General features: G+C 32.2%; 1 protein-coding gene across 1 annotated transcript in view; it reads left to right on the top strand.

The window, feature by feature from the left end:
* The first annotated feature begins 638 nt into the window (after window positions 1-638).
* Window positions 639-26,606, top strand: part of LOC143917272 (uncharacterized) — a 51,060-nt gene continuing 25,092 nt past the window's right edge. The window contains exons 1-4 of the mRNA XM_077438755.1: window positions 639-795; window positions 876-1,084; window positions 24,422-24,550; window positions 26,223-26,316. Coding sequence (XP_077294881.1) covers window positions 639-795; window positions 876-1,084; window positions 24,422-24,550; window positions 26,223-26,316 — 589 coding nt within the window. The remainder of the gene's footprint in view (window positions 796-875; window positions 1,085-24,421; window positions 24,551-26,222; window positions 26,317-26,606) is intronic.

Below are 26,606 nucleotides of genomic sequence, written 5' to 3'. Positions count from 1 at the left end.
TGGACTTTTGGCAGACGGAAGCTTGGCCGAATGGACATAAGGCCAACGGAATTTTGACCGAACGAACACTTGGCTGTAAGGATATTAGACCGATGGACATTTGACCGAACGGACATTTGGCCTATTGTGTATCGAATTGATATATTTGATATATTTAAACTATTAAAATTTTCAATTGGCGAAATGTCCGTTCAGCCAAATATCCGTCGCCCAAACGTCCGTCGGCCAATAGTCCGTCAACCAAGTTTTGTTGGTTTTCTCTCTTGGATTTTGCGGTTTTTAACTTAACTTCTAGTATAGCTGTGCTAAAAGTGAGTATTGGAATAAAAAATCAGATGGTTTTATATTGATTTTAATTTTTTATTTTCTTTAAAATACTGTACGAATTTTAAAATCAAAAATATATTTTTACAGATGTTTTCCGTGCTTTTATTCTTTTATTCGTCCATTTTTTTATTTCACCACGTTTAAATAAAATGTTTTCTATCTCAATATTTTTTTTAGCTAAACGTACTTATTTGAGTGGTAAGTGGTATCTCAAAAACGTAGTTTGTTGCTTAGTGTTATTATTCATTTTTTTCTCTATTTAAATTCATATTTTGTATAACTAATTGCAAGATTTTTCAACGTCATACAACATGAGCAGTTACAATACGCTATCGTTAATAATAAGTACAACTTGTAGCCTTAAAGCTTCGTATGTTAAACAGCAGCTTACGGCGTACAATTGCAGTCATAATGCGATTTTATGCACCTGCAACAATAACAAGTGTTGTAGACAAATCACCATACCTTGTAATGGCGAGCTTATTCTAGTTAGAATGTAAACCTCTTCACTACTAGACATTTGTAATATTTGAAACTTTTTTTTGCAGTATCTGCGGCGCAAAGGTCCCGAGGAAAGCAGGGTCAGGAAGGGGAGGAGTCGGCCGGAGATAATTCTCTGGCTGGAACAGGGTCAGGTTCGACCTCAGGTGGACCACGAGGACCTCATTTTGACCTTGCAGCTTCCAAGAACGTGACTGCTCTGCTGGGAAAGACGGCCTACTTGAACTGTCGTGTGAAAAACTTGGGCAACAAAACGGTAAGAGTTTCGAAACTTATAATAATTCAGCCTGGAGACAATTTGAAATAGATTTTTGCTAGCTTGAATTTTTTCCTTCAAATCGGTGGGAAGACTGCTAAATTTTAATGTGTAGTATTTGAACGCTTTTGAGCCATTATTGCAGTTTATAAAAACACGAAATTAATTACACTTCAATATACTTTAATGACATTTAAAATTTAAATTTCCATTAGAATTAGTTTGAATAGAAGAGTATGGAAATTTTTCAACTTTAATTGGTGAATTTTAAGTCCAAAATAGACTTAAAAAACCAACTTATTTCGACAAACGGGTGTGGTAAAGAAAACTGTGAAAGGAGAGATCTTATAAATCGTTTTTTTTAATATATACACAATATATTTATAAAATGATTTAAAGAAATTCAATAAAAAGGAGAGGGGGTAGAAAAATAACGTTCGGAAATTTACTTATATTATTCTAATATGAATTTAAAGTTTTAATGCCCGTCCACTTAATAAAGTCAACCACTACTCCAGACGATGCGAATAATAAACTACAGATTCGATTAATTTATAAAATACATATGTACATACATATATTTTAGACTGAATTAATAGCTGTTTGTTAACAATAATTGATTCGTTGAATTTATAAAAATCATGCTAATGACTTTCGTATGATTTTTACAAAATTGAAAGACTCCATAATGCATAGCTTATTCAATTGTTCGACACGGGTGACTCTAATACCCATTTCGGTTGATTATAGCTTTTCCCGTCAGTTCACTAATTCATATATGTATACTATGTATGTAGATATGTATTATATATATATACATATATATACACGTTTGAAAGCGATAGAGTTGTCAATTTCGTGATCGATTGCTTGAAAAGTCTGAGAATGGAATGGGCCTGTCGAAAAAATACTTTCCCGATATGATAAAACGTTTCCGTGACGAGGCGAACGCGACTATTGACACAATTTTCCGACCCCTCTCTTCCAACCCCCTAATTTCCATCGCCCTTGGTGGACTTTTCCTGATTTTTTTTACGGCATTAGCTCTTTTCAATATCTAAAACCTCCCATTATTATTCATTATCATTCATATCGAGTCACCTACTCTTCCTCTTTTCTTCTCAGTATTCTCGGTACGGGTTTTCCTGGCTTAAACGTCGAAGTTAACAAAAGTTTTCAACGTCACGAATTAGTTGGAAAGTGTCCCAGACGGATGTGGAGGTTCTGGGAAGGTGGTGGTTCGATGGGGGTGGTTCGGTTCAAATTTTCGCACGAAATTGCCGCGGGACGAACGGATGAGCAATTTTCTGACGCTGATTTACAAAATTGCCGCGAAAAAGCCCTCGGAAACAAATAGGACGGTTGCGAAAAAAAAAAGTAATTTTGTGGTAATATATTACCGAAGGTGGGGCGGAATGGGATGAGAAGGGGGTTTAAAAAAAGTTTCCGAACGAAAATCGCCGCTGAACTGGATATTCCAGGGAATCGTCGATAAAATCGTAAGTTAAACGCTTTAGAAATTTAGTGGGTGCGTACAAAAAATAAAAGTTTCCAGCGGTCGAAGATAATTTGCGAAGTTTTTAATTAAATATATATACATTTTTAGAATGTTGGTCTTGTAAATTTAAATAAACACTATTTAAAAAATTCACCTAAAAATCGTTGCTGTTCTTTTGAACTTAAAATTATATAAATATCTGAATTCACTATTTTTTTAAATTAACCGAATCGGTTCAAATACTATACGTATGATGAAAATCGTACAATACATATGTTTGTATTTTATTAGTCAATGAGGTATGATGCAATAATAAATTTAATGGTCAGCTCTATGTTAAATAACTAGTCGAGTAAAATTTACATGAATTTGGCTATAAATGTATACTTTATAAAAAAAATGAATAATGACTTATTTATATATTTTTAGTACTTTTAGTATCATCATCATAATTTAAAGCCATTCACCATCCACTGCTGGATGAAGACCTCTCCAACAAGCTTCCAATGGTCTCCTTTTTGCGCAACTCTCATCCATGTCTCTTGTTACTTATCCCGTGCCGCTATAGTACACCTTTATCTAATTTAAATAAATGCGTGAGTCGTATATGGAAATAACAAAACCATATAAACGATAAGATAAAATATATTGCTATAAGATAGACATTGATATCATCAAATTCACTATATGTATGTATTATAAACCGTACCTGAAGTATGAGAGTTAGTTATTTATAATAATTCAGTGCATTAAATAATACACAGTTCTACGCGAGTCTCAAGTTCATCGTTCCAATATTTAGTTTGACTTTCAAGGTCAAGTTCAAAAGTGCTTATCGACTATACCTATACATACTAGTTGTAATATAGGTAAACCTATATTACAACTACACATTCGAAACTTGCGCACTTTGTGCTCGTGATTATAATAGACTTCCTATAATACGTCACCTCTGTTTTTTTTTTTTAATTGTTTATACAAAATCGAAACAATAATAATAATATTTAATTAATATATGAAAAGAAACATTTCTTAGAGTACTTTGTATATACTTTGCGTGTTTTCAAAAGTTTCAGGGGCGCTTATTTAGATGGCCCGCAATACAAAGCTTTTACCTTCGCCGCAGGCTGAACCGGTTCTCACGCGTTCCCGAAAAAGCCCGAGTACTTCTGTTGTTATCGAAATAAATACCGGCGATGACGGAGAGCAGAGGAAGGGGAGGAAAAGACGCCAAAAGGAGGTTGTTTCTGTGGTTTTTGTTGTTACTATAATGAAAGCGTCCAAGAGTTATTCTCAGCGGAAGTACGGCCAAAGCGGCAATCTCGGTCAGGGCCATAAATCTTCCGGCCCGATAACAATATTGACGGGCTTGATAGGCGAAAGCTCCAAAATAAGCATCAATTTATGATTATTGTAAGCCCACCTTTATGTTATAATTTGTATGCATCGGTCGTTGTTTAAAATTTGCGTAAGCGTTGTAATATATAACCAGATTACATCAATTGTGTGGAAATATTTCGCCAAAGGTTGACATGTACATACGTACGTACATACATATATGAATGTATGCGGCAATTAAGATGTTTGCGCAAAACTCGAATATCATAAATACGTAAAAATATTTTCATAATGCGAACATTTAGATTTTCGCTATCAAAATTAACGAGATTAATGGAGCACGCTATATGTAAATTCGCATCGCTGACTTAACGTCGAATTAAATTTTATTAAAGCTGGTAACCTTATATTAAAAACAATTTAGAAATTTTATTACAGTGCTTAAAAGCGTCAAAATTCCTTTGATAAAATTTATACGTAATAATATTTACGTTCGGATAAATTTTAACAAAATGAGCGGGTATATCAGACATTATATCGTTTAAGGGGTGGGTACGCTTAAGGTACTGTCAAATGATCCGTTTTAACTGAAATTAACAATGTTGAATCTAAATAGACTATTTTAAGATGCAAAATTGTCCATATAAGAATTGATACATATGTACTATAGCTTAAAATTTCATTAAAAGTTGACCTTTTCACTTTTGAAATATGTAATTCAAAGCTTGCGTCCACATTTTATCGATCGTTATGTGAATTTTAATCATTTCTTTTGATGTGAAAATTTTGATATAAAAAATAAATCATATTTGATTTACGCCGCTTATCGTCCGTAGCAATAAACACGTTTTATTTCGACTTTAATACATTTTTTCCTTCGTTTTCTCGTCATCACCCATAAAAGTGGAAGCTGGAATGGAACCTCAGCACATGATTTAATTTCAGACCGGGCAACATCTGCAAACTACAAGCGGCTCTGATTTATGAATTTTCATAATGAATTTCCGTCTCTCGTCTCTCTCTTTCTCTCCCCTTGCTTGCTTTGACCGGGAATCTTCATCCTGGAAGTTTTTCCAAGGACCGAAATCTTAGAAATAGAAAAAGAGATGTACATATGAATATATCTAACGCCATGACGTATTTCCGTTGATATCGAACACGCATTGGTATCGATTGTTGTTTACTATACACTTCCCTATATCGTACATACATGTGGCATTATGTAAGGTACAGATCTTTCATACCACCAAGCCAATAAACTAGGTCAGTCATCTTAATAATTGATCGACTGAGAAAGAAACAATGGTATTAATCACAATTTGCACGATACTTCAATATACATATGTCTATTATACTAAATTCTGTAATACATATGTATCCTTTTATATTTATGAAGAAAAACGAAAGTATATTAGATTAAATTGTAGGTATATAAATTATTATTTGAACACATTTTGTTTCTTTTATTGATTAATCTTTTGAAATGTTTCACAATTTTAACAAATATATTTGAAAAGAAGAATTATTTCATTATTTTGTTGTGAATATTTTATTTATATTTGTAGCGATTCTGAGAGTATTACCCCTCAGCTGAGTATTATACGTAGAGGCTAAACATTGGACAATTGTAATGGATTTTTATAATAATTTTATAGACTTCTTTTAAATCACCTCTCATTCTTATCGTTCCAAAGCTATTCAGGTTTTCAAGTTTGAACTTGTCAAATTTGATTAATATATTTTGAATTATTGTGTAACTTCACATGCTAATTCAAAGTAAAATTTGGACTTACATACATATTTGTATATACATATGTATATATAATATTATATTATACCATTATTTTTGGTTGTATAAAGTTTGACGCGGCTCATATTCATGAAAGTGCATACCTTTAAATTCCAGCGATAATGCTTATATCATTGAACATATGTAACTGAATATTTCGTTGTAAAAATAATAATTATTTGAATTGGCGACTTACAGTTAAGCAATAAAAAAATATATAAAATTCCGTAAATGAAAATATTCAATGAAACTACTGTTGATTCCAATGATGTTTAAAAACAAATTGTGACAATGTAAGTCATTTTATACATAGCCAGCAGTATAGCTCGATCGTTAAGCTTCTGCCTAACACCGAGAGGCGCCGGGTTTGATCCCATGAACAGACCTCGATTGAATATATCTGTAGTGCTGCTTGAGTATATCTGTAGTTCTGCTGGTAAGACCTTGATATTTGTGACTTCCGGTCGATCGTTTACCATCATAGTTTGCCAATTTTCTCTGAGTTCATTGTTGAAACGGTTCCAGATTAAAAATTGGCTAAAATCCTTCCTACCTACTATGTCACCACTATTTGATTATGATTAATGTACAATAAAATGTATGTATTACTCATAGATGGCTCGTTAATTTGCGAGTTTTCAGTGTCTCGTAATTCAGCGACTTGTATAATAAAAATGCTGTATTGTTTGTATTATAATTGGCCAGGAAGGCGCATTGAGGTTTACCTGTAAGGCCTTCCTGGTATAAAATGTAATAAAAAATAAAATAATAAAATATATAGGCAGCATCGTTTGTAATTTAATTTCCATAAAAATAACTAGGCAGTACATACATATATAGAAACAACATATTGTTGGTAATTACGAAAACTTTTTAATAAAGATATATTTCACCAACTTAACCAAAAAGCTAAATTGACCCAATTGGTCATCTAGCCTAAGATTCTAAACGCTAATGTACCTACTCTGCGATCGATTTTTGATTAGAGAGTATCGCGTGCTCTACCTGGTTTGTTAAGCGCTAAACAAATCCGTACGATCCCGACCACTAATTTAGTTTCGGAGGGTGGAAGGGGAGAGGGCAGATAAGTGGGGTTGAGGGCCGTGGAGGGACAGGAAGCGAAACGAAACGGGGCTAATGGCATTTCTTGCCGAAAGCTCCCTATACATATAACATACATACATACATATATATGTATATGTATGTGTGTACATATACGCACACATATATACATACATACACACACACCTCACCTTCATCCTCGCTAACCTGCCGCGTAACTTAAGTTTAACTCCAAAAAGGAAACCCTAGTGGAATGGTGTTGTTATGAGAAACCTCTCGGTTCGAATGCGAAACAAAGCTTTGGCCAGAAATTCGCATTACGGCTCGCCGACTAAATTACGACGTATTGTGCACTCGTTTTCTGTTAAGGTGGGTGGGCGGTAGGCCTAATTGTAAAGTGAACTCTCTCCTCTCCCCGGAACAACAATGCGAATTGTTTCCGACTCGAGATTTATTTAATACGGCTGGTATAAAGCGGGATGAGAAGTGAGAGTTTGAAAATTTTGTACTGAAAATGTGTACACGCCACCGCTATAGATTGCTCCTATAGATACTTTTGGCTTTCCAAAATTGTAGACGGCCCATTTTGTAGACAATGTTTGTGAATTGTTATTGTGATGCGAAGATGTCTTGAAGGAAATTGCGCTATGGATCTTTTGAAGGGTTAAAGACAATTGAAGGAAACGTTGGTATCGTCAATTGTCGATTGAATTTATGATAAGTTAAAATTTAACGGGTGAAATTTTGATGCAATATATTACATACATATATAATACTTACTCAGCCAGCAGCATTGCTCGGTGATTACATGTATAGCATTACATGTATTTTATTTATCCCATATTAATTGTATTGAGAAAGTTCAACTTAAATTTATTAAATCCTTACGCTACCTTTTTCCTACCTATACCCATTCTACTGTTTCCGACATTTTAAAAATCCTTTCTTTTAACAATCTTTCTGTCAGGCGACGACATACTGATGCTTTATTCTTCTTTAAGCTCAAAAATGGTTTCCTTGATTGTTCTGATTTACTGAATAAGGTTAATTTCAGAATCCCAGTTCGGTACTCTAGACGCGTTGCACTCTTTTCACTTGATCCTTTCAATACTAATTCCCAAAAATATTCTTATCTGCAGCGTGTTTATCGTATGTTTAACGGAGAGCTGAATGAGGTTGATCTATTTGGTATTTCCCTACATCAATTCCGGTCTAACATCAAGAGAATCTTGACCGATTGATTCATTTCTTCTCCTATTCTATTTAATAATCTTTTTCCAATATTTCCAATATTTTTATACTTTAGTTTAGTTATGTAATGTGCTATTTAATCATATTATAGCTTTCATTCTTTTCCTTTTCATTTGTTTATTTTGTATTTACCTTTTTCATTTGTTTTATATTTGTAAATTTCAATTTCTTCTTATATTCAATTTTATAACCTTTTCCAAATATTTTAATACTTTAGTTTAATTATGCAATGTTCTACATATTTTGTCATGCCTTTATTCTTTACTTTTTAATTTGTTTTCCTTATATTTATCTTTTTCATTTTTGTAAAAATCTATTATTGGACTCGGATTTTACATATATTATTTATTTATTATTTGGTTTTTTTATACATATCTATGTACATCCTGTCTGTTGATTTTTCAATTAATAAAATAAAAATAAAATAAAAATAGCACCGAAAGGTTACCGGGTTTGATCCCATGCTAATCTTTAATGCTGCTGGTCAGACTTGGATATTTGTGACTCCAGGTCGATCGGTTTCTATCAGAGTTTGCCAATGTATCTGATTTCATTGTTGAAACGGTTCCTATGAAATTGGCAAAACCCACCCTACCCCCTACACAAAAATCTGAATTTGATTTATGTACAATATGTAAAAATTTATGTAAAAGTATAAATTCATAGATTTATTAATTAATTAATTACTTGTAAAAATTTTTTTCGGCAGCCTCTCGATATACAGCGATTTATGTAATAAAAATGCTGTAATGTTTGTAATTAATTGTCTAGAAAGGCGCATTGGGGTTTACCTGTTAGGCCTTCTTGGTATATTTCTATGTAAAAATAAAATAAAATAATAAAAAGATTGAGGATTTTAATTTTTTTATTAACACGTCATAATGAAACAGAAACGATAAAGTTTTGAAAAAAATTGACATTCATTTTCACGTTCATTATTGTCGGTTCAGGTGCGGGAGCCACGACACTATTAAATAATAAGCTCAAACCCTCTCCTTTTAAAAACCCACTTTGTTCGGCTTTCAGTCTCATCCTCTTTCCTTTTCTCCTCGCTGGCAGACTACCTTGGACCCTTTTCTCCACTTACTCCTCGCCTTACAAGTAATTATAAAATACCTTTATTATGTGTGTGCTGGCATGCTGGGTGTATAACTTTAGCCGTAACGAGATGACGCACTTCGTCTCCTTTTATATAAGGAAAAGAGCTTTCACTCTTATATATTTCTTGACACCTTTGTTAAGAGAGTTGTAAGAAAAATAATTTATATTATATATCATTGATGTGTAATTCACTTTTATATTATATATCATTGATGTGTATTCACTTTTCCACTTTTCTTCATTTCGAAAACATTAAATATAATTTCAGATTCTGCTATTCTGAGATTCTAAACATATCGAAGTGATAAAAATTTGTGAGTTGTTAAAAAGAAAGTGTTTTTGGAACTGAAAATTGGACTTCCGCCATTTTCAAATATGTAATTGTTGTATGTAATATCAAAATAAAATATGTATATTTAACTTGGATTTTTAATAATAGATATCATACATCGTTGTATTTATGTACCTTTCACCGCTATGTCATCAATATGTTACGTTTCAGAGGTTGTTTGTATTTTTATTGTTTATTTATATAAGTTCTAACACAAGTTACGTGATAAGAAAGAGATTCTTTTTGACATTAAATATTTATATTCTTTTAAGAATAGACTTTTTAACAATCACTTGATCGAATCGTCACGTTGAACAGGAGAAGCGCGTTGTGGATAGATGTACTGAATCACTATCGTACTGAGTTACGGTTATTTTATGTACGTACATATGTACATATATAGGTTATTAGATACATCGATTTTATGATGATGTCAACGTTTGGCATTCTTGTAATATCGCAAAATTGCATTTGTAAAAGTCCCGTATTACTTAAATCTACAGATTCTACATCGTGATAATTCGATAATGTTTATAGTTTTTTTGTTAGACTATGCCTATTTCATCTTAGTTTAAATTATGCCATGTGAATTTGATGACGATGTGGTATACATAACAATATGTTTGTAATATTTTATTTTATTACCCTGGAATATTACATACAAACATAGCCATTCTATTTTTAATGTAATGTGAAAATAAAGTATAAATATGTACGTATATTAACAAAAGAAAATTAAATGCGTCTTATTAAAAATTCCTCACAACTCAATTAAGGTGAACGATTACATTAAATGTACACAAAAAAAGGAAAAATGTTTTCACATTCCTAGAAAACAAATTGCCGTGGTACAGTACGTCCAGTCTTATCATAATCTTTTTTTTTTTGGGGCTTATAATTTAATCAAAAACAGATTAATTCTGAGAATAATGAAATTATTTGGAAAATAATCTCAATTTTTTTTAATCGAATTCAATTTGTCGTAGATAATCTGGATGAAAATCAAATTTAGGTTCGTTTTAAGTATAATATTATATACAAACATACGTACATATATATGTATGTATTGTATGTATGTTGAAAGTGAAATTCGGGTAACGTTTGAAAGTTAGCGGTGAAAACTGTTAGCGGCAATCGTCAATAAATCACCAACGGGACATTAACGTCAAAACTGCGGCGGCAATTTTCCCCGCGACTTCTGATACTATTATATTATATTAAGAATGTGATTTAAAATCATTTCATATGCGCGAACGCTTTCTCTGTACACACGAACGCGTTTTCAGCTCGAAACCGGCATTTTCCTTTTTTTCTCCTTTATTTTTTCAATCGTTAGGTCACCAACACACGCACACGCGACACGACTTAAATAACAATAACGTGACACACTTGAAAATCGCCCGGCTTTTATTTTATCGCATTTTGTGTATACGTATGTGCCTTATATATACATATTTATTTTTTTCATATTCGTTTTTATTGTTTTTCATATATATTTCATGTACGACAGGGGCGGGAGCGGTCGCTCGAATCGATAGCCGCCCGCTTGCGTCATTCGCAACGAAAGGGTTATTATTTGAGCTGGTCGGTGGACGTGCATGTTATGTATTTATTATGTTTACTGACGTTCGGCCAAAGGTTTTCCTTTTTTTTTGTGAAACACGGGTTCTAAACGAATTGTCGAACTGGCTCGATTCGCTTTGCACCATGTTGTAGTAAATTAGACGGTCGAAACTTGTGCATTTTCTTTAGAAATATGTACATATTTTTTTTTATTTTTGAAACTTTTAAAATACTTGTGAAGTTATTCAAGATCATGGGGAGAAAAATATTACAAAAAATATATATTCAGACTAATGTGAACTTTTTTTTGATCCATGAAATTTGCTAAGCTAAATTTGTTTTATTAACTTCATGATTGTTGAATGGTGTATCTTGGTTTCGATACAATTGTTTATTTGTATGTTTCTATTTAGAATAAATAAGTTAATAATTATAATAGTCAATTAATAATGCATAAGTGACATCTGTCACGTCTGGAGATATTAAGAAAATAAGTTTTAAAAAATAAATTAAATATAATTTTTAACATTTAATACAAAATGAATATATTTTTATAAAGTATGATGTATTAAGACTATCATATGCAAATATTGGACTTATTTATCTTATACATAATTACGTAATTACCGATTTAATGAAAACAGTACAGTTACTTAACATTGTTGACCTAAAAAATAGTTGTTCTTAACATTATTTGCCCGGCACTTTTAGTTGAAAGCCAAAACTAATTACAAGCGACTGATTTTGAAAATAGTTCCAGTACGATGTAAAGAGTGATTCAGTTACTCTAAATCATCCTTTTTTACGGGAAAATAACTCAATTAAATACTTTTGGTCTTTAACATTATTTATTGCCGAGCCTCTCACTTAATAGAAGTAATGCAATAAATATAATGATCAATTGTAATTTTCCATCATGTACATAATATTCATATCTACTTATCATTGTTGTCTATGAAGATAATAAGTTAATAAATACATTGATAATAAAGTAATAATAAATTATATTTTCTGAGACAAAGGATTTTGAGTTTTATTCCATGTTATGACTACTTACATTAAAACAATAAAATAGTAATATTAAATACTTAAGCTGAAAAATGTATAAGACCGAATTTTGAAGTAGAAACTATGTAGTCTCAAGTAGAGTTTAGTCTCTTCTTAAATGACATTATTGGATTTTTATGAAAAAACTTTCTGAAAAATAAAGCTTTTTTATAATAAAATAAATCAATGGAGTAGATGTATTTTTTGCCACTGAGAAAGCTTTGTTTCAGTCTAAAAATCAATCACCTAACATTAATATATTAAAATATGCATACAAATGACTTCATGCCGATTTTAATTGATACCTATTTAAATAAAGTCAATAAAAATTTTTGTCGGTTTGCCATGGATATATAATTCGACTATTTGACTATCAAAATTAATAATATTTCAAGTCATTCGCCATGGTCAAAGCTCATTAACCTATAAAACTCAGAGTACAAAATATTCAAATCAAACAATCTCTAATGCAATTTTCCCGGGTTTTTTATATTTCTCCTAAAGCAAACAGCCTACAGTCACGTACAAGAATGGTGTTTTTTTTAGTTCAGGATTATTTCCGATTCAGGCCGTACTCGATATTAATCAACGATCCGTAGCTTTCTTACGAGCGAGTCGAAAAAGGAAAACTCGCCTGTTTTCCTCAATTTTACGAACTTCAGCCGCAAGAGGTATTCGAGTTTTGCGCTCTAGTCTAAAACTGGGTTAAAGCAATAACGGCTACCTGGCGCAGGCCATTGTTGAAACCCTGCCGGAACCTTACCGTACACGTTTCAATGGCAGGGTATATTTGACACCCCAAAACCCTCAAAAAAAAAAAACTGAAAATCTCCCGACTATTTATTTTTCCGGGGGCCAACTTTCCAACGGATCGACTCCCCGTGGACCTAATCGCATTGTTGCTCGCTTTGACAGCCTCCTGGAAAATATACCTGGGACCCTGGAAAATGTACATACTTGGGAACGCCATTGTGGTGGTCGAAGGTATTCTCCATGTCCCGGACTTGGATCATTATTCGACGGCAATGGCGTTTCGAGGAATTTCCACGAGGAACCTAAAACTTCTATTATAAAGAACGTGCATAGTTTATACCTCTACCCCCATTTAGGGTCTTCGGTAAATGATTTTAATATTGGTGTGTTGTCGAATGAAGGGTTAGAGACAGAAGCACCCTGAAGCGCCAATCCAATATGGATGACGTCACACTACCTGTTCAATTATTGAGCCGAGGTAACTTGTAACTACATACTACACGTTGGGAAACTAGCTCGTGTGCAATTTTAATAGGCCATGAAATTACAGTCCAGTTTAAGGCTAAGCTTTGATATCAACAGAAAATACATATGTATAATCGTTCCACTTAAGATTAATTGATCAATTCGTTATACATGCATACATATAAATTGATTTTATATGTGTGTATAATTTATATGTATCTTTGTTTAATTTTTCTGAAAATAATTAGATTATATATAAACAATTACAAGACGTGTTCATATATTTTTTTTATTATAAACATACATCTTATGTGCTACGAAACGAATTACCACAAGGCGACAGATATGGTTAGATTATTTTTGTACATAAGAACTGACAATTTTTCAAACATAGCAGGACATTTAATACAATAGAGACAACTATCAACAATCATTCTTTTAGTACACAGCAAATTTTCGAGAAATACATTATGTAGGTAGCATATTTTTGAGACTCAACAATTTCAACCCGTCAATAGCTCCAGTTTGAAGAGGATAATACTGATTTATTGGATCTGTAAGAAAAATTTAAAAAACAGGAGAGGGCCGAAAGATCTTTCCATAAGCATATTTGAACCAAGTCGAGACTTGAACCCATTACCTCTCTACTGGTATGCATTAGCTTTTCCAGTGGCTATTGAAGCATATGTAGAAGTTGAAATTGATGGAAAGATATTTATATATGTTAGCGTTGGACTATTGCCTATTCATGATATGAAAAAGAGTTTCAAAATGCTTATAATCTTGAATAGAACAAGAACTGTGCTTTGCCGCAATAGTAATTAGTTGACTCGAGGAATTATAGTCAGTTCGTGGTTTTGTGTCAAAGCTATGCAGAAAATACGAACTTCGGTAATTTGACCAGTTGAAATTCGCTCGCAAGTGGGATAATGTTGATGATATACAATCACGTGTGCAATACAAACGAGCATATTCTGAATTTAATAATTCGCGAACCGATTTGCATAATTGGTCCTCGCGTGACACTTGACCGTTTCATTTGACCGAACGAACGACACGACATGCGCAGGAATGCAGTCATTTCGACGGTAAAGAGCGGTTTGTTTCGTGGTCGCAAAACAACCCTGTAGCACACACAGCCGCGATGAAAACCACGAAGGAATTTTCGCGGCTTTTCCCAGCCCGGAAAAACTGTCGACGCAGAACGAACGCGCGTCGTGATGCCTCGTGTGAATTAATTTCCCAACCGCGCTGGTTTGCGATTGCCATTTAACGATTTTTTACTGCATGCTTTTAAACGAAAGTCGTAATAAAAGTCGACTCGGAATAAAGATCGTAAAAGCAACGTGTAATTTAAAGCCATTCTGTGTAATCTTTATAGGGATTTTATCGCTTGTGCGAGGAAACGCTAAGCACATTTCGGTAGTTGGATACAACACTTGGTAGTGTCGAAGGAAATGGTAAAATTTCTCACCGTTAAAGTTCCAACTTTACTCCATTCGTTGCTAGGTGAGCGGAATAGTGTCTGAAAATATTACTATACAAAGCAAACGTGAGCTCAAATGTGTTCTTGATACGTTCAAATTATGTGAAGTATCTTGGGAAGGGTAATTCCCCAGAGAGTTTCTGTTGCAGACTATTATATAATATAATGGCTACAATATTTTTATATAACTGTTTCTATACACATATATAAACTATAAATTAAAAAAAAATTCAATCTTGTCTAGAGCTATATAAATGGTGCAACTAGCTGATTTGAATCCGTAAAAGCCTTCACTTATAGAATATCGTTGGTTTTTTTAAGCTGTCTATCATTTATGTAAATTTTTGATTGGATGCTTATGCATATGTATGGCAAATTACATTTTTTATTCGTTTTATTTTGAAAGAAAATTAGAAGCATTCTATATTTAAATTTTCTATGTGCATTATGTAGGCTGGAGCAAAAAAACGCAAATTTTGGATTTTCATCGATGGACCTAGTGGAAAACTTTTTCGTATCAAGGGAACGATAAATATAATTTTTATTATTCGATTTATCTCGGCAAAAATTTCCAAAATTCACCATACGCCAGTCTCTTTGCAATGGGTGTTTGTATGGTGGAAGCGAAATTTTCAGAAAATTTTTTTCGTGATATTTTGAAAATAAAAATCGTTTAAAGCTGCTTTTTGTATATCACTTTTATTTAAATACAAAATAATAATGCATTTTATGAAATATAAGGAAGCCAAAATAGCCGATTTTAGCGCAAATGTCGGGCCTTACGTCAAAATACGTCATTTTGGTCTCTACATTTCATGAGATTCATTCATTTGTTAGGTATTTTTGTGTATAAATTAAAGGTATGTACCAAAAGAAGCTTTTTATGACTTTTTTTTTCAAAATAATCACAGGAATATGAAAAAAATTACGATTCTCTGAAAATAGCGCTGCCACCATAAAAACACCTATTGGGAGTGCGCCTTGTATGGCGACTTTCTAGCGAAACGGTGACTTTGAATTCTCGTTTATCATTGATTATTAAGTGTTGATTTTGCTTAAAAATACTAAAAAAATCTAAAATATTCTCGACATGACATATAAAAGAAACTTACTTTTTTGAAATGTTTGTCGAGATAACTTGATTAGTTGGCGGCACACAACATTGCTTAAAATCGATTTTTTTTAACGTTCGCTTGATACGACAAAAGTCTTCTACATACTACGTAGGTCCATAGATAAAAACCCAAGCTTTGCGTTTTTCACTCTGGCGTAATGTTTAATATGTATGTACATTGTATGTTCATGTATTTATATATATATATATCATAGCTAGACAATTAATTACAACTGTATTTATTACCCATGAGAGATAAATCTATTTCATATTTATAAGCTATCAGGCAAACTTTCATATATTGGAAACAGTTCATTGTTCTTATTGACATTCATTATTTATTAAATTTAAAAATATAAAAACTCTTCATCATTCAAAATAATAAATGAGAAAACTTTATCAATACATTCTGATCAAACTTGTATTTAAGCGCATGTAATTTGTTAAATATTTCTACTTTGACTGTATATGTGTATTATTTAATGTAAATAAGATGAATACAACATTTAGATTGCAAATAGAAAATCACATTTATACATATTAAGTCAATATTATATATGTAGGTATACATATTTGTATCAATCTGTTTTTCTATATGACAATTCTTATCATGCGTACCGAGCATCTTGAAACGCAGTGTCGTCACTGGCTCCTGCGGTCTTTTAAAAGACATGCCCATTTTTCTTTGTTATGCTTTCCCTAAAACGGTTGATAAGCCTGCTCTGGAGATTTTCGTAGAGAAAAGTGGCGGATATAAGCGGATATCGGACCGACGGTTTTGAAGTGCATGAAAAAGTTAGACCCGGAGTGCTTTCGGCCGGCCGGGTGGGGTAAGAGCGTAACTTAACTTCAAGTTGCCAATTTGTTTGAAGAGAGAGAAGGACGTTTGGCCGACGATGTCGTACCGAAGGATATACGAGGGCGTGGAAAAGGATCTCCTCTTCGGAAAAAATGATCCATAAAACAAAAACGGCGCGAGCAAACCGTGCAGAAACACCGTCAAGAACGAACGGGGCCGGGGAAATGTGCGCGTTCACAGATAGTGCGGTAGACTCGATAAAGTGGCACTTGAGACTGTGAGAAGTTTAAATTTATGTGATTCTTTTCAACCAATATCAAAGCAGTGTTCTTTATATATATTTTGAGCCGTCTAACTGTGATATATTTAAGACATAGCACTGTCGGTGGCGGTTCAAAAGTTCTCACTCTGATAAGTCAAAATTTTTATCGTTTATCAGTAGAGATTGTTTTAGAAGCCCAGTTCACAAGATAAAATCATTTGTTTTTAAATATTAGAATGTGTATAGATTCATAAATAAAAAAAAATGATTTGTCGGTATTAAATTGTAGAAATATTCATTACAGGGTGAAAATAAATGTAATATATGTATCTATAAATAGTATGTTGCAACTCGTAGCAGGTAATTTCAACTTTCATAACTAATACTATTTCATGAAACGATAATTCAGAGCAATTTCCATTAAATAAGTAGAATTCAATTTAGAGCGTTTTATGCACGAATTCTAGTCACACGCTGCAGTGAAACTGCATCCCTTGCATATTTAGCAAAGTTCAGTTTCAGTTTCGCGCAGCGAGCTGTAAAATACGATAAGTATTCATTATTACGAGCAGTTACTGCAGAGATCTCATCTCACTGAGAGTTTAATAAAATTTAAACGGAACATTTTCATAAAACTGTTGTTTTATTCGTATCCTCGGTTTTATTTGTTTATTGTGGCGCTTAATTTGTGTCACGAACGAATATTAAATTTTCAACAGATGCTATTTAAATATCATAGAGTCCAATTACAATGGACAATAAAACGTAGAACTATTTGAGATTCATTTACAATGACATTGTAATTATTGTGTTGTACGTTTGCTTTTTTTGAACAACATTGAAATTTTATATAACCTATGCTTCACCTGTATGGAATAACGCCTCGAATACTAACCTTTCCAAACTCCAAATAATACAAAATAAATCTTTAAAAATAATTTATATTACGTCCATATATACTAACTTGAAAAAACTGCATGCCCTACTAACACACGTGTGAAGAGTCTCGGCGATTACAATCCATTATTACCTTCCAGGTATAAACACAGATTACCCAAACACAATCTGTTTTAGGTCATCGACTTTAGAGAGTTTTTAATTAATATTATGTATTAGATGTACTATGAGCATTTATAAAAATTGTAAATAGGTTTTTGAGCCCTTTTTCCTATTATGCTGTACATTAACATTAGAATAATATAATACTATGGTTACTGACAAAATTAAATTAAAGTTGTAAAATAGAAAATGATCAGTAAATCATTAGCTATTAAAATACATATAAGATGTATTGTGATCATAATTTAGTAATAATAAAAAGCATAAACAGTTTAGTTTATAATGATTATTTCCAGCAGAATAGACAATTGGTTAGCATATAATGCTTTGAAAAGAGTGGTCAGAGGTTCAAATCCCACTGGTTTTTGCTGGCCAGAATTTGAGTTTGTGACTCTAGGTCGGTCGTTTTCTATCAGAGTTTGCCAATTAATCTGATTTCCATTGAAGCGGTTCCAAGAAATTGACAACATTATCCATTTTCTGGCAAAATCTTGAGTTTTCAGCAATCTAGAATTTCGCCGAATTGAATAAAATACTGCATATTTATAAATTTGATCATATATGTCTCTGTGTATGTAAATTGATATTTATTTACTGAATTCCGCTGAATTGCTTAAAATTCTGCAAATTCACAAATTTGACCAAAGATGTCTTTGTGGATATTAATTGATATGTATTTATGTACTTTGTATAATACTTATGTTTCTGGCCAGGAAGGCGCATTGGGGTTACCTATTATCCTGGTGTAAAAGATAAAATAAAATAAATAAGATAACTTTGATTTTAGCATAAATTTTGTCGCAATACTGCAGACTGACCTTCACGTGTCGGCTATTGCTGATACATTACCTTTAAGAATAGACGCAATTCCACGTTAAAATCTAAATATTATACCGAGGATTTTTCCTGTCATTTCATCGAATTAATTTCCGAATTCGCTCGATCTCGAAAGCCGTAAAAAATTATGGAAATCGCAAAGTCTTTTCGAGAGGGTGCACTCGCTAGAGTTTTTGGGCTCGAGTGACCCACTTTGCCAAAATCCTTTTACCAGAGATGGGGAAGGTTGAGGGTGACTTTAAGTCTCGAGATTAATATTCCTCGTGCCTTGGTTGGGTTCGGGAGATTATGGCATTAAAAATTTGTCGCGTTTAGTGGCGCCATTTACGTGGGCAGGTGGTACTCGGCTAATGGTGTTCGCCGCGACACAAATCCGTCTTGGCCGCTTCGGGGTCGTTTCTTCATCGTAAAACGACCCCCTTCAAAATTTTAGGGAGATTTGACTTTCGGTTTCAAAAATTAAAAATCCGACGTATATCCTTTTATTCTCTCAAGTATGCACGCGGAGTTCTGAACGAATCAACCTCTCGACGGGGTATTATTATATCCGTTTTATATAATTTCAATGCAATGTATTTATACTGGTTCAAATAATACGTATTCATATAAAATAAAACAAATAGAATATCATAGCCGGAGTGTATTCGTTATAATATAAATACTCTATCTATGTATGTATTGGGATTTATGTATTGCGGGAATGAAAATACATATCAGAGTTGCCGTTTTAGAAAGATACATTTATTTAATCATTGTGTGTTTATCTTATGCATCGAATTTTTCAACATCATATGGGAATAAAAAAAAATCATTGACACGACTTCATGCATAGTTTCACTAGATGTACGTTAAAATTTTTGTCAGCTGATTTTGAACCACTTCCACTGTTCCGATCGCATTGATATTGTAATGTGAGGACATAAGAGAGAGTATCCATTGCCTAAGTGTATTTTTGGGTGAACAATAGAGTCCCCGGACTAGGCTAACGGGACTCAGTGAGTGCCCGAACGAACGATACGCTGGAGTTATCAGACCCGGGAGAGTGCTTCCGAATCAACACGGTAGACCTGTACATGCCTAGATAATAGATATATAAATGGATCACGGAAGCTATGGTGTGCAACTTATCCGTTTTAAGGAGGTACATACGGTAGATCAAATTATTCTGGAGTAAACGGTGATTTCGTGTGGACCTCCTGAATCGTTGAATAAATGCTGTGAAGTGACTTTGGCTATTCATTAGAATTCTGAACCCACCCCTATGCAACAATATTGTACAAAAGTAAGGGTGTTAGCTGTCACTAAAATAAGCAAATGTATCCGACGTGATCAAAAACATCAAAATATAACAGTTAATTTTTCACACCATCTCATATAAACTTGTGTTACAAACATTCACAACTTCTCCTATACATATGTATTTAGTTCACTAATAGATTATATAACGAATAAAATATAGTTGAACATCATACGCTAAACCTTATAGTTAATAACCTATAGTGCATGTCGATGCATAATTGCTTAAGTTGCTTGTTGATGCATAATTGCCTAATTGCATAAGTGAATTAACCGCTTGTTTTCTCAATATTTTCGTATGCGTATTTGAATCAACCAATCATACAATTTGGGACGTAGATTGTTACAATCGAGCCGTCTGTTTTACCAGTTAATATGATTTTTCAATGTCCAAGTGCAATACGTGGTTCGTTACAAGTCCAGTAAATTGTTATTTGATTACCTATCTTTATCAAGATAGGTAATCAAATTACAATCAAAAGTACTAAAAACATACAATAATACAAAAAGTTTTTTAAAACAAAAAATATTAGCATTACTTTTGCTCATAGCTGCAGGTTGATTATAAGTCACGTGGTTTTTTACAAATTATTGTTGTTAAAATACGTCATTCCTGTTGTATTTAACATTAAAAGTATCATCACTATGAGAAAGGCAATTTTGGAATTTTATGATTTCAAAGGTGACATTTTTTTAAGTTAAAAAGTTGTATATTTTTTGAATATATGAAATATGTAGATTAATATATTAAATATTTTAGATTTGAAAAGGTTTTGCCTTTAAATTTAATATATAAATTAACTTTTAGGTCAAAAGCTTAAACTCAATCGCTATAACTGTTTCATTGACAAGTTTTGTTAGAAATTATCCTCCAAAAGTTGCCGATTCCTTTACAAAAGTCAAGATAGTATGTATTTTCAATAATATTAATGAATGATTTCGAGATGAGAATATTCTTGGAGTAAAATTTCATACAAATTAAAATTAAACATATAAAATATTTCACTCGTCTAACCATGTACAATATCAACTTCTTCAAAGATATTTTCTGTAAAAGAAAAATAATTAATTAAAACAAAGTTGAATTATGGAAAGGACTGCGAAGGAAAATGAAGCTTTCAATTTCAATTCAAAAATAGATTTAGTTGTTTTGAAATAACACTTTGTAACTGTATACATGTAGTGTAGTAGACTTATTTAGACCCAGATACTGGACTTACATTTCGAACGTTGATTTAATTTCAATAACGAAAAAAGCAATTCAAACACATTAAAATAATCGATCACAATTTATATGAAACGAAAATAATTGTTCGGTGTTTGCACAATTAAAATTTAATTTTCGTACGGCAAACACCATCATCACGTTTGATGATCGGTATATAGGTAAAAGCAGAGAGGTATGATCGTTATTCCACGGCAAACTTACGGGGTAAAGGGCGCTCGTAATTTATGGCACTTTGTACACTGGGGATGGGTTGAGTTGGGTTGGGTTGGGTTGGGTCAGCTCATTCAGTCTAAATATTTTACTGCAAGCGCGAAGGGAAGAAAACTGTATTACATTAAACGGACTCACTTTGCAAAGTGAGACTTGGGAGAGAGGGATAGGTGAAGGGGGTTTTCCGAACCCCACCCCTTCACAGACATTAGACACCGTATTTGAATTTAGCACCTCGACAAATTTGCAGACTTCGTCTTTACAAAACGTGACTGCATCCCTCACTCGCTCCGTATTTAATTTTTAATTATTAAAAGAATCTTATTAGGTTTTACTGTAACTAAATTTTAACGAGCGTTTTCTAATTACGCTCTTCTGTTAAAGCAAGCCCTAAATGTTCATATTCTACGGTAAAAATATTGAAACTTTTACTAACTTATATTAAACTTGAAAAATTGGTAAAAAATGCGGTCCAACTTAAAGACTAATGAAAATCTAACGAGCTTGCTAGTATATTTACATTAGTATGGCCTATGGGTACATAAAAAACCAAAGTGTGCGTTTGGTTTTTTTTATTTGTTTGCGTTTTTTTATTTTATTTTTATTTCAATCGAACATTTACACTCGCCTTTAGAGATAGCTCCAAAGTGACGAGTGTACTAATACAGATACAATACAATAATACAATTAATACAAGCATTTTTATACAATGCGAATTCATACAAACATCATCTACAGTGACATCTATGGACAAATTTTTGCAGCATTTTATTATAAAAATTGGCGAACCTCAAGACACTGAATTTCTTGAGATTCGGAAGAGAGATCGGAAAGGAAATGCCAATTTATAGGAATCGTTTCAATGATAATCTCGGTGACCTGGAGTTACAAACCAAGGGCTGGCCAACAGCTACTAGTGGGAATCGAACCATGAGCACTCCGCTCGAAAGAATAATATGCTAAACACTAGTCCACGCTGCTGGTTAATTTAATACTATACATGGATATGTTTAAAATATGTTCGCTCGGCAATAAGTCATTCGATATGCTAGAAAAGTTTTGGTGAATTTTGGGAAAACGTCAAAAAGCTGGATAAATTATCCCGGAACATCGACTGAGTTTAATTAAACCGCAAATAATAAGTTTGTTAGAATGTGTGCGTTGGTAATATATCAGTTTTACTTTTGATATATTACACTTTGCATTAAGTATCTACGTAAAACCAATTAATTGATACTTCATATTCAGAATAATTTATGGTATTTGCAATATTACAATATTTATTTTAAAATCTGTGTGTGGGTTTGTGGGCATGATTTTTTTGCATCGATAAGTATGAAGATATCAAGAATACAGGGCATCGAAGATATATTGAAGCAACTTATAGTGTTAGCATAGGTTTCCCAAGGTGACACCTACATATGATCAAACTTTTGGAAATAAGTACCAAATATCTTCATTACTCATAATGATTGTACACAAAATTTGAATTAAAAACACTGCGACACCCCTGCCACTCAATAAGATATAGCATCTCCATCATTTGTAGATGTTCATCTTCCCAATTCACCGAGAAAAACTTATGAGTTGATTGCAGTGCGCCTCAATAGTGCTGTTGCGTCACTCATTCAACCAAAAAGGTTGACTGTCCCGACATAATATCGTCATCGTCATCGTTCAGTCTTGAAAATATTCCATGGATGACAGCCAAACTGCACTCTGCAGCCCCTGTAAAAATGTTGTGATAAGTGCTGCGAAGTAGCAATTGCGAAGCACTAAAGATTTTCTCAATCTATTAAATAAACCTTTCACTATCACTTATTTTTAATACGATACTATCAAATTATTTAATTATAATAAAATAATTATCGTTAATGTTCAATATTTTTGACAGAATTCTTGTCTCAAGTAGTATATTTATATAAAACACGATACTTATTTAACCATTATATGGATGAACTTTCAATGTTGAATTCATTGTTATTTGTTTTCAATTGTTAATTTCGGATTGAGTTAGACTGAGTTTCTCGTATAGAAGTTGTTTGTTTAAAATTTATGTTTTCTTTCAATTAACATATTTGAAGCATTTTATATGTACACACTATAAACCGAAAGTCTTAATTTGAATGAATTTTCATACGTAAATATAACTGAGAAGTAAAAAAACTCTTAGTTTAATTAAGAATTTCAATGTCAAAACTATATTACAAAATGATCGCCAAATAAATATACGTATTGTTTTTTTTGCCTATAGTGGTGAACCGAAATTTAATAAATATAAATTAATTCAACGATATGTATTACTGCAAATTTATTCACAAGCTTTAAGTAAAAGCAGCCGAACGTCTTTGGAACTATTACTGGGATTGGTCACGCTCTCGTAAAGTTTCTCACATCCATTCCACTACTGGAAAAGTTCAGACGCTTTTCAATACCAATTGAGGTATAATATAACAATACTTATACGCGGGAATAAATTCCACGTATTTTCCGCATTTGTATACACTGACAATCGTCAACTTGACGAATGCACGCGAATCCTATTTGCCGAGAAGATATCTCTCCTATATTGTTATGAATTCCAGGAGAGTGCAGTTTGCAACTGCAGCAGCATTTCCCGGTGCAGATTTCCAATACGGCAATGCAGTTCCAAAGACGCGTTGCCACACTTCAACAAACACACACACACATACTACTTGGAAATGCATTTAAATTTTCCGTCGGTTTCAATTCCTACCGTTGAAATGTACATATGTATATACGTGCTCGGAAAATGGATACGTGTAATTCGGGCAATTCGATGATCAAATTTACAAGTTTTAATTTCTTTATTGTTTATTTATTTCAGGTGATTCTACAGGTGTCTTGGTTAAGGCATAGAGATACCCATTTACTTACTGTGGGTAGATATACTTACACGTCTGATCAACGATTCAAAGCCATACATAATCCGCACTCTGAAGACTGGACATTACAGGTGATTTTTTCATATGTTATTTTATGTTTTATATTTACATATATTATATATATATTCATCTGTACTTTTTTTACTGTACATATTCATATCAATACTTATGTTTATACACGTACATAGAAGGTTTGTCAAAAATAGCCTACCTCAAAAGTCCTATGAAAGAAAACATTGAAAAGACTAAAATCAAGAACATTAAAGTTACGCTTTTACAATATATGTACATATTCAATTAATTATGAAATTAGATTTTTATCTCAAATATTTTTAATATACCGGTAATTATCGATGGCGAAATTTTTACGATTTACCGGTAAACCGGTATACCGGTATTGCAATATCTATTAAATATGTACATGCCTACGAGTCTTATTATAATTATATATGTTTATAATTTGATAAACTCTGAAAATTTAAAAACACAATTTAAATGTGAGTCTATATTTTAAATATATGAAATTAATGTAGCTTAAAACAATATATTCAATATCACTCATAACTGTATCTATAGTTATAATACATATATGTAATTATAATATTCTACATAAACATATAACGTCTTTTTAAATTATTTAATAGTATATAAAGTAGGTTTTAAAATGATTTTACTCATATACAACGATAGTGTCAACACATTTTAATGAAGTGAAGGTAATTAAATGATAGTCAATATGTACTTTTGATTATACTTACATATATGTACAATACGTAGCTTTATAAAAAAAAATGAGGTATTCGCTAAAATTTTGCACAAAAAAAACGACACGTGCGTAGGTTGGTAGGCACCGAACACGCGAATAAGGTAGTGAAGTTTATGAATTTTAATAAAGACCCTTCCACCACCGCGTTGCTGAAGATATTGCCTGAAAAATCCAGCAATATGTTTAGCTTTCGATGAAAAATTCGAGGATGAGATTTTCATCCACTCTGCTATAGAACCGAGAAAATGTACTTGTATTTTTTTTTACTCCTTTTAGTATTATAATAGCGTATTTGACGTCAAATAATATATGAGGGCATATTGAATCTACATATTTACAAATTTTACAGATAGATGCATACATCCATACCAAGCCCATTAAATTCAATAGTACTTTTCCCTTGCTTTTCAATTCATTTGTAATTTGTCAGTACTCTTGAAATACTTTCTATCGCATATAATTATGTTTATAATTTAGAAAGCATAAGTAAAAAATAAATCCACTCCTACTGAAATTGCTGATTTATTCACAATGATTGTTTTCTTTCCTTGCAACCTAGGAGGAAATTTTATGACTTATGTTTTTGTTTAAGCTTTTAAATTATAAAATTGGTAGTCCTTACTTCGTATTAAATTCGTATTCCAATGTCTAATAAGATATCTTCGTAGTTCTTCATTATTTCAGATTAATTCATTTTCTACTAACTATTCGTGTAATTCCTTTTTATATGCTCTTCTTTTAACAATATTCCCCCTCATATTGATCCTTTTCTTACTTCTATTGTTATATCATTTTTCTTAGTAATACGTATGTACAAAAATCCTATACTTTCCATTCAATACTTTTCTTCTTTGTTTTTGTGTGTTTTTTTCTTTGTTAATAATGTTATATATGATACATTTTTATTCTATTTTTTGGTTTTTTATAATAAATTAATAAATTTAAAGATACATTTAAATATTCTGTTTTAATTTCAGATTAAATATCCTCAACATCGAGACACTGGTATTTATGAATGCCAGATATCGACAACTCCACATATGAGCCATTTCATTCATTTGAACGTTGTTGGTAAGTTTGATTTTAACTCAATACTAAATTTCTTTTTAATATAATTTGTTTTTTTAATAAACTGAATTTAGTATCATCTTTGGATCGATATATGTACACGTGCAATTACTTATTGCATTTATATACATACGTATAGAGGTATATACATACATATGTACATGCCAATTGTATATGACTGAAAATCAATTAATGTTTAAGATCCACAAATCAAAAAAATTTCGATTTGATGTCTTTGTACAAGTATAATATCAAATATTTTGTAAATTTTATAAATTGTAAATCTCTTAAAT

Source organism: Arctopsyche grandis, chromosome 9, assembly GCF_051622035.1.
Source record: "Arctopsyche grandis isolate Sample6627 chromosome 9, ASM5162203v2, whole genome shotgun sequence".
Classification (NCBI taxonomy): Eukaryota; Metazoa; Arthropoda; class Insecta; order Trichoptera; family Hydropsychidae; genus Arctopsyche; species Arctopsyche grandis.
The sequence above is the reverse complement of the archived record's forward strand: the minus strand, read 5'-3'. Positions and strand labels throughout refer to the sequence as shown.